The sequence below is a fragment of the Melospiza melodia genome, chromosome 20 (assembly GCF_035770615.1).
Source record: "Melospiza melodia melodia isolate bMelMel2 chromosome 20, bMelMel2.pri, whole genome shotgun sequence".
In the NCBI taxonomy this organism is placed as follows: domain Eukaryota; kingdom Metazoa; phylum Chordata; class Aves; order Passeriformes; family Passerellidae; genus Melospiza; species Melospiza melodia.
In genome coordinates this window covers 3137443-3147595 of record NC_086213.1, presented here as the reverse complement: position 1 = coordinate 3147595, position 10153 = coordinate 3137443, and the positions used below count along the sequence as shown (strand labels likewise).

The window sequence follows — 10153 nt, the reverse complement described above, 5'->3', positions numbered from 1 at the left end:
TCATCGATGCGTACCAATAGTGAAAATAGGGTGCACAGGGGGGACCTATCAAAGTGTATCAATATCAGAAAGGAGATTCCAAAAAGGACACCTATCAGTGTGTATCAATAGCAAAAAAAGGATGCCAAAAAGGGGCCTCATCAGTGTGTATCAATGATGAAAAGGGGGTGCCCAAAGGGGACCTTATCCAATCAATACCTACTGTGTATCAATACTTCAGAGGTGGTGCCCAAAGGGGGCTTACAAAATGTATCAATATGGAAAAGGGGGTGCCAAAAGGAGGATCTTATCAGTGGGTATCAATATCTGAAAGGGGGAGCACAAAGGAGACCTTATCAATGTGTATCAAAACCTAAAAGGGAGTGCACACAGGAAACACATCAATGTGTAAAAATATCTCAAAATACACCAAAAGACTTATCAATGTGTATAAGGTCTCTTAAGGATAAACTGTCTAATTAAGAAATGACACTTAAATTATTTTTATTTTTAACTTAATAACTAATTACCTGTGTTCTGTAATGTGGACTTTTTTTATCTAATTGCACAATACTACTTAAATTTGTGAAGAAGGTAAAAGAGAAGGACTAGCTTCCACCTTAAAACCTTTATCTTGTTTATATATATATATATATATATATATATATAAAAAATAGATATTATTATAAATATTATATGCATTGTATATTATAATGTAATTTTATATATATATATATATATGTGTGTGTGTGTGTGTGTGTGTGTGTGTAATTTTTATATATTACTATATTCTAAAACCTTAAACTCTAAGTTTTCTACTATGTGATATTTCACACTTCTATTCAAACTCCACACTCATTATCTTAGTTTTATTATTTCATTTTGGAAGCCTTCTCCGTGGCCTCAGGTAAATGAAGTGTTCTCTTGAGGGTCAGTGCCTGTCAGCACAGAAAATCTAAAATTCTCGGTAGCTAAGGCTCTAACATACCAGTACCTAAAGGGGTGCACAGAGGGAATATATCAATGTGTAAAAATATCTCAGAAGAGGTACCAAAAGGGGATTTATCAACGTGTATCAGTACCTAAAGGGGTGCACAGAGGGGACCTCATCAATAGGTAGGAATACCTGAAGTGGATCAATGAGTATCAATATCCTGTGCCAGGGCCTGCCCACCCTCCCAGGGAGCAATTCCTTCCCCCTGTCCCACCTAACCCTGCTCTCTGCCAGTGGGAAGCCACTCCTGCCCATGTAAAAATCTCTTTTCTAATAAGTCCCCTTTTCCTTTATATGGGAAAATCATTTTCCCCTGGAAAAAGCCATGTCCATGTTTCTGCCTCATTGCCCTGGCCACAGTCTCATTTCTTTCTTATTTCTTTCTCATTTCTTTCTCATTTCCAGGCCTCTCAGCTCCTGCCTGGACTGCTTTTTCTGTGTTCCCAAGGCTCCAAAATTCGCTCTGGATTGCACCCTGTGACATTTCCCCCAAGGACAGAGGATAAATGACAGGATCTGTGTGTTATATATACACATTATATTGGCTTTTTGCAAATAATAAAATGGATTTTATATATGTGGTGCTAAAGTAACTTTTTAATAAAGATATAGTTTTTATTTCTGCTGTTAGTTAAGCTCAGTGAAGTAGCTGATATCAGTGTGCTTGTGTTGAAATGCCTGCTGGGATGGGATAACACCCAGTGAACACAGGATGAGGACCCTGCTATTGATATTCCAGTTATCAACTCTCACTGTCTGAAGGCAGTGTGGAGCAAAGCCCAAAAACTGGTGGTGATAAAAAAGGACTAAAACCACACCCAAAGAATACCCATGCTCTGAAAAGGTGGAACTGAGGAGGTGCCACAAAGTGGTGGTGATAAAAAAGGGCTAAAACCACAATCAAGGAATGTGTATGCTCTAAAAAGGCAGATCCAAGGAGGAGCCAGGCTAAACAATTCTTGGAACATATAAATTGATATGGGAAAAGTTTACTGTGCATAATTGTTTATGAATATGCAACAGTCTGATGTAATTAAAAGGTATTTAAGGCGTACCCTGACGATAACAGGATGCTCTTGGTTTAGTGCCAAGATAACCTTTGCTTTGTGTTCATTGTCCCCTACTGTCCTTTATTAAACTTTCTGGCTGCTCCCAGGAGGGTGAAGGTGTTTTTCACACACGAGTGCTGTGACTCAGGCCACCTCACGAGGCTCTGTGTGTGTCTGGCAGGTGAAGGGGTGCTGCCGATTGTCACTGCTATTTGTGGCACCCTGGCATTGCAGGTGGCAGAGCAGAGCGAGGCCAAGGCACCGGCAGAGACCTCGAGCACCTTCTGGTGTTAAAAACCCAGAGAGGAGAGAAGAGCTGCCAGCTTTTAGTTCACTTTTTTATTTGGACCGTAATGCAAACAGGCATAAGTATTCCATAAAATCAGAAGATTGGGACTATACAGAGAGAGGTGCATGCTTCAGAACAACGTGGATATCTTGCAAACAGAGCCAGAGCCAGTCTGAGAGAGGGGCTGGAGCACGGGGGACGAATGGCAGAGATTTTTAGCAGCATTGAGAGCTTGGAGGTAGGGGAAGAACCACGTTTCTGGCTGCTTAAAGCACTGGTAGGATCACACACAGCTCAGGTCACCCCACCCCTGCACAAACCTACCCTGGGATCACACAAAAAGCAGCTACACAGGGAGCTCCCCCTGCCCCACACACACCTGGGGATGGGATGCAAAGTGAGAGTGCCAGGCTCAGATCTTGGCATGGTTTCCTCGAGCGGATGAAGGCACAGTGACCTGAGGGTGTGAGGGGAGCAGGGAGCAGCCAGGGCTTGCAGAACCCACATCTGAAGGGTTTACAATGGAAAATCTGGGAGTTGCCTGCCCCAAAGCTGCCACCTTCCCCAGCCCAGTCCCCGTCCTCACCGTGGCACCGCTGCTCTTCAGGAAAAGGCCACTGGAAAATGAAAGACTCCAACCCAGCCTTTGAGTCTGAGACTGAAGGTGCCTGGGGGAGCCAAGGGGATAAATCCCTGCTCCTATTACAAAAATTAATTGGCACTGAACATCAAATTCCCCGGGCAGCTGGCAGAAGTGGTGTTTTTAACTCTGTGCAATGGAAAAAAGCGACGAGTCCCGGCTGAAAGTCACCGTGCTCTGCTCATCCTCTGCCTGGGGAATTGTGTGTGCACTCTGGAAAAGCTGCACACTGCTCACAAAGCACACACAGCCTGGGGTTTTTAAAGGCATTTCGAGGCAGGAGAGCATGGGAATTCAACCTTGGGAATTGTGAGGATTTGCCTATCTTGCAGGGTTTTAGCAAAGCAGGGGTTTAGCACTGAATCTCACTCACAGGGAGATTCTCCTACCCCATCCCTGTTCCTGAGCATCCTCTGGGCTGCTGGGAAGTGGCTTTTGTTAAGACAGGATTCCATGCCACGATCACACAGAGAGGAGAACACAAAAGCAGGCTCAGAAGCAAGGAGCATTAATGTCTCACTTAATTAAGGCTGGTTTTGTTGCCCTTGATACATTTGAAAAATCTCCGCCAGCAGTTATTGTAGGAACAAAAAGTTTGATTTGATCCAAATTTGACACACTGGCTGTTTGCTCTCTGTTTGCTTTCCTCACCCCAAAACCAACACATGAAAACAAAGCAGCAAAAAGGAGCCCTGAATTAGCTTCTCTCTTAAACCATCTTTTCCAGTATTTAGCCTTTCAATTTTCCAGGTATTAAGGATGCCCCTGGAAGGAAAATACTTTGCCTGGTGTTTTTCCCTCCCAGATTTCTGCAGAGAGCTGCCCTGCATCCCAGTTCTTGCTTTTCCACAGCTCCAGAAACAGCTCTGAAAGCTTTGGATACAGGAGTCTCGCCCAATTCCTCTCTACTGCAATGAGGAATAGCTGCAAAACTTCAGGCTCCTGATAAACCAGGAATCCTCAAGGACAGCATCACAGGTTTGATTTGCTCACTTTGAGCCTCTTCCTCCCCAAAATCTGGCCAGGTAGGGCATGGATGAGTGAGGCAGGAGAGCAGCAGCCCTGGCAGTGAGGTGCTGCCACTGCTCAGCTCTGAGCTCACAACCTCTTGGGGTTTCATTCCTGTGATTCCAGGGCTCAAAGTTCCATCAACAGCCAAACATCTGCAGGGGTGGAGGCCAGGAATTGCCAGTCTGCTTCATTTTCCCAGCAGGAAAAAAATAAAAAAGGTGGATCTGCATGGGAATGCTTGGATATGCCGCGAGTTTCCCAAGGTGATTTTCACCTCTCCTAAATTCTGTTTCACCTCTGGAACCAAGTGCTTTAAAGCAGCAGCTTTCTCCCTCTCCCCCGACTCCCTGCTGAGCACACATGGCCACATGGGAGAAGCTGGAGCTGGGATTTTCCTGGGAAGGGGGAGATTTCCCAGGGATTGCTGGAGCCATGCATTGCAGGCACGTGCAAGCGCAGATTGACACACGCAAAAATATTCTGAAATTGCTGCTGCTGCTGCTGTGCAAGCTGCCAAAATCCCCAGTGCCACTGAAGCCAGCAGGTGTGGAAGGCATTTTGGATCTGGGAGGACTTGGATTCCAGGCTGATTTTATCCAAGTTTAGGATTGCAGGTTTTTCAAGAGCACTGGCCAAATTTTGCTCTCCCCGTTACAGCAGAAGGAATTGTTCTAAAAAACAGGGAGTTACAGCAAAGTTGAATGGTCCTGCAAATGTGTCTCCATCTGTTGTGTGAAGGGACTGTGCTCCCCTCTGGAACTGTCAATGCAATTGCAGAGTTATCAGAGCAGTTCTGAAGCTGAGAACGAGTCCCTGGTGAAAGCAGGAACAGAATCGAGTTCTGAGCATAAAATCATCCTTCCAAAAAATGGTGGGAACCCTCAGGGGGCAGTGGAATGGCTTCAGTGGTCAGAAGTCAGGAGGCAGCAGCTTTGGCTTGGGCTTGGTCCATGAGGTTGTGAGCACAACCACAACCTCTCCCCTCAGTTTGACCAGAAGGGGGTCTCCAGGGTGTGGGAGATCTCCCAGCCCAGTCTGTGACCTCCCCCAGCTCCATCCCCCTGTGGAACCCCAGCTCAGGGAGATGGGGCTGGGTCTGCTCCCGGTTATCCCAGGGGAACAGGGAGCCCGAGGCAGCAGCAGTGCTGTGCTCCCTGCCCAGCACAAGGCACTGGGATCCCTGTGCCCCCAGCAGGGCTGCCAAGGGAGGGATCCCAGGGAAACAGCCAGGATGGGGCAGAGGAGTCACTCACTGCGAGGGAAGGAGCAGCCACAGGCTGGACACGGGGGCATTGTCCCCTCTGTCCCCACAGCCTCCCTGCAGGGTGTGGCTCCTGGCCAGGACACAGCTGCAGGACTGCTGGCTGTGCTCAGACACCTCAGATCCCTCAGATCCCCGTGCCCAGGGCATGCACACAGTCCCTGCTCCCCCTGGGGACACACAGGGGACAGGGACAGCACAGAGACACATCCCATCCTCTGGCCAGTTTGGCTCAGCTCCTCTTGAGCAACAAGCTCAGGCCATGATTTGGAGGTGACAGCTCTGTGAGGCTATTCCTGGTGGCAGATGTCTCACTCTTTTAACCATTGTCTCATTGTTTTACCCTTGTCTCATTGTTTTAACCATTGTCTCATTGTTTTACCCTTGTCTCATTGTTTTGTCACTGTCTCATTGTTTTGTCACTGTCTCATTGTTTTACCCCTGTCTCACTGTTCTACCCTTGTCTCATTGTTTTACCCTTGTCTCACTGCTTTACCCTTGTCTCACTGCTTTACCCTTGTCTCATTGTTTTACCCATTGTCTCATTGTTTTACCCTTGTCTCATTGTTTTACCCTTTTCTCATTGTTTTACCCTTTTCTCATTGTTTTACCCTTGTCTCTCATAAACAGAAGAGCAACAAACTCCCAGGCAGCCCTTCCCAGGAGATGAAACCTCAGAAACCACCAAGAGCACAGCACTGGGTACCCATGCACTGAGTGGGTTTTCCCTGCTGGTGGGCTGGTTTTTCCCTGCAGGGTGGGAAAACACAGAACCTTTCCCCCTGGGATCTCAAATCCATATAATGACTCTCTGTGGACACTTGAAAGAATTAGGAAGTGAAATCTTTGCAGAAAACCCCACTCTGTAGTGTCTTGAAAATCAAACCTCCTGCTCAGAGAAGAGACTCTTTAACACCTGGAGAGTGAAAAGGAGCAGAGCTGCTCCAAATTGGGGTGGTGGTGGTGGTGGAGATCCTCAGGAGGGCCAGGCTGGGTCCCTCAGGTCCAGCACAGAAGGGGTGGGCAGCAGGCACCCAGAGGGGACAGATTTGTCACCTGAGTGCCCCAGATTTGTCACACCCCTATGTGTGTGACCCCTGGAACAGCTCAGGGCCCAGGCTGGGGCAGACCCACCTCCCTCTGTGTTCATAGCAGAGATTTTGTGGCTTCACCTGCACGTCAGAAAGGCCACAGGGAGGTGAGCAGAGGCCAGGCTGCAAGAGCCACATCTCAGGAATAATGAAGCACATCCACAAGTTTCTTTCCCCTGTTGCTAAGGGAGAAAATGGAGCTCGAGGGGAGTGTGAAGCCCCTGCAGGTGGAGGGGATGAAGGGGAGCAGTTCAGACGTCTGAGACTGACTCAACAGCAAAGAGTGAATCAAAATTCCCAGTGGTGCAGCTGGTGAGGAGCCAGCAGGAGCAGAGGCAGCTCAGGGCCCTGGGGGGGTTTAACCTCATGGACCTTCATGGCAGGGAGGGGTTTCTGCTCCAGGTCCAGGTAAGGAGCCTTAAACCAGCGTTTCCCCTCCAGGTGTTTGCTGAGCTCTCTGCCTGGCCCAGACCCTCTGCAGACCCATGGCAGGAGGGTTGTTCTGCCCTGCTGGCTCCCCTGGCAGGGAGATGGAGCTGATGAGCTTTGGGATGCACAAAAAGCAAAATAATCCAGTGGGAGGTGGTACAGCAGGGCAGGCAGGAGGCAGGGCAGGAGGGAAACCTTGCCAGCACCACGGTGGGAGCTGGGAAGAGGACAAAGAGATGTTTCTTTGGGCATTGCCTCCTCCTCCTCCTCCTCATCATCAGGTTGCATCTTCCCTTCTTCTTCTAAAGGAGAACCAGAACATAAAGCAGGAGCCAAAATTTCCCAGAAGAAGAGGATGAGTCTGATTTTCTTTCTGATTTTCTTTCTGATTTTAGCTTTGTTTCTGCAGCCCCAGGATGGGAGTCAAGGCCAAGCTCGCAGCAAGTCCCCAGCTCTGGAGCTCAGGGGTTTTTCTCCCAGTCAGGATCTCTCCCAAACTCACACATCCCAAGCCAAGGGCCCCATCCCTCTGCCTGCCCTGGGATTGGGGTGGGCTGTCCTTTCCTCCGTGCTCTCCAGCTTTCCCCTGCAGTCACCAAGAGCCGAGGCAGTGCCACAGAGCCGGAGTGTGTCCCAGCCCTGCCGAGCTCTGGCCACACCGTGGCAGCATTTATTCGTTTTATCCCGTGTTGGATGCTCAGCTGGCACCAGCAGATCTGGATTCTCAAATTCTCCCGGTGCCTGGAGGCCTTTTGCCCCTGGATTTTGGGCTGGAGATGCTTCAGGGAGTCGAAGTTGCAGAAGGTGTCACAGCCCACGGAGATGTGGCAGGAGATCCTGGCTGAGGGTGGGAATGACAGCACAGCCTGGGATGGTGGGGCTTGTTCCATGGGCTGGGAGAGCAGCAGAGCTCCTGCAGCCCTTTCTGTGCTGCCTTTAGCTCAGGGCAGGTGATCTGAGCCCTGTGAAAGCTCCTGGGCAATCCCTGTGCTGTCAGCAGCTCAGGAGCTCAGCTCCATCCAGGATATCCATGCACAGCTGGGCACAGCAGGGCAGAGGGGAGGAGCAGCAGCTGCCACCTCAAGATGCCAAGCCTGCATCCCTGCCTCCAGCAAGAGCTGCAGCCACGTCCTGCTGTCCTTGTGGTGACACTGAGGGAGGACAAACCTGGGATGGGCAGAGCCAAAAAACGCTGAGGTTCAATCCCTGGATGGGCCATTCATCAGGAGCTGGGCTGGATCCCTGTGGGTCCCTCCAAGTTCAGAATGCTCTGTGATTCTCCAGGCTGCAGCAGCAGGAAGGACACACAAGGTCACATTTGCTTTCCCTTGCAGACAGCTTTTCTCTGTTAAAGCCTTTCTGTTTCCTCCAGCCTTTCTGTGGTTGTGTTAAATTGCTTTTGGGGCCAGGCTCCTGCAGCAGGGCTGAGGTGTGAGCGTGTCAGAGCCCGGCACCTTTGCAGCTGATCTCACCTCCCTTCTCACAGGACAGCTCGTGCCACTGGCAGGTGGCACAGAGGGGCCTCACCCCAAAATGCCACACACATCTCTCTTGGCAGGCAGGTGGCTCCACAGTGGCACTTTCTGCTCCCTGAAATGTGGAAAGGGCTGGGGTTTGCTGTCCCAGAAGTGGCCATGAGATGTGCTAAGAGCTGCTGGCTCTGGCATTTCATGATTCCTCTGTTGGCACGTCCTCAGCAAAGACCTGGAGCCTCTATCCCCCTCCAAGAGCTGCCTTTGTTCCCTCTGGGAGCTGCTTCTGTCCCATCCTCGTGGCTTTCCAGGCTCACCTGGGAGAGGGATCAGGGCATGCAGAGCTCTGGGTGCAGATCGAATATTCCCTGGAAAACCCCCTGGAGAAGTCACTGCCAGGAGCTTTTCCTCAGCCTGTGTGTTCAGAGCTTGTGGGAGAACTTCCATGGCAGCAAAAGTTGTGAGTGAGCAAAAGGAGAGGCTCACAGGGAGCAGGAAAAGAGAGCAGGAGAAGAGAGACAGAGCAGGGCCCCTTTAGGAGCAATTGTGACACATAAATCAGATCAAAAACCACACAGCTGTACCCAGGCTGCCTGGGGATAAATAAAATTCAAGGGAATTGCACATCAACTGCCCCCAGCCTCAGGCATATGCCCAGATTTGTCCAAATCCAGAGAAAAGCCATGAAAACACAAGGATTCAGCCAAGCCCCAAGATGGGGAAAGAGGGAGCCTGGCAGGAACAACCCCCAGCTCTGGACAAGCAACATTGCCCAGCCCCTGCCAGCTCTGCTCACCCCCAGGAACTCCCACAAATGATCACAAAGGTGGTGATTTCATGCAGCTGCAAAATGCCCTCACGGGAAGGAGGGGAAGTGTGGAATTCTGAGAAGAGCCACTGCAGGTTATAAAGCCATCCAACTCCAGTGGGGAAATCCAGGGAAAGGGGAAGGAGGTGAAAAGAAATGGCCACAGGACAAGAGCGAGAGAAGGAGGAAGGAAAGGAAATAAAAGTCATCATCATTATCATCATCATCATCATCATCAGGACACAAGAACAGGACGAGAGACAGAGCGCTTTCCATGGGCAGTTCCCCTGGGAAAGGAGCCACCGTGTCCGTGAAATACAAAACCCAGTGCCCTCCAGCTGGAGGGGGCAGCAGGTGCTGGGACTGGTTTGGCATCCCCTGGGGGCGAAGGGTCCAGTTAGGAGCAGAAAACCCTGCAAGGGAAAGGGGAGAAAGGCTGGCCTTAGAGGGAGCAGTGAGGAGCAGAGGGATCACCCCGACCTGGCCTTTCTGTGCTGTGGGCAGGAGTTTACAGAGCTGGGTGGGCTGGGCAGCAAGCTGACCTTTAGCCCTATCCACAGGTGGGAAACTGAGGCACTCTGGTAGAGTCCAGACCCCAGAGGATGTGATTCCTTGGAGAAAAAATCCTGCCAAACCTCAGAGATGTGGGGAAACCCACTCCAGGCACTACACAGGGAAGGGGTTTCACCCCAAGCTGCCAAGGGCCAGCACAAGGAGCATGATCCATGCAGCTGCCCAGCCTTTATCCTAAATAATCCTTCTGCTCAGCCAGGGAAAATCCCACCACGACCAAGCTGAGCAAATGGCAAGACTTGGTAGAGCAGAAACAAACACGGCAAATGTCAAAATTATTTTTTTTTTTTTTTTTTTTTTTTTTTTTTTTTTTTTAACTTCTGGTTGTTTTTGCAACAGCAGGGAGAAAATCTCTGGATCTTTCCTGAAGGGGCATGGAGAGCTGAACATCTGGACCCAGCAGCTGGGGAGAGCCACCCCTGCCTGTGGGTTTTGCCAGCCTGGAAGCAGGCAGCAGGCAGGACCATTTTCCTTTGGATGGGATTGTCAGATCTGAGCACACCAGCGCAATAAATTGGGATTTATCCTAGAGAGGTGACAGCTATTCCAGAGCAAAA

At 49.9% G+C, this 10153-nt stretch overlaps 1 protein-coding gene across 3 annotated transcripts in view; it reads right to left on the bottom strand.

Moving 5' to 3' along the window:
- Positions 1 to 2346: 2346 nt before the first annotated feature.
- NOS1 (nitric oxide synthase 1) overlaps positions 2347 to 10153 on the bottom strand; it is a 98071-nt gene continuing 90264 nt past the window's right edge. For all 3 annotated transcript variants that reach the window (XM_063173379.1, XM_063173378.1, XM_063173380.1), the window contains exon 29: positions 2347 to 9436. In XM_063173379.1, the coding sequence (XP_063029449.1) occupies positions 9421 to 9436 (16 nt within the window). In that variant the 3' untranslated portion in view covers positions 2347 to 9420. The remainder of the gene's footprint in view (positions 9437 to 10153) is intronic.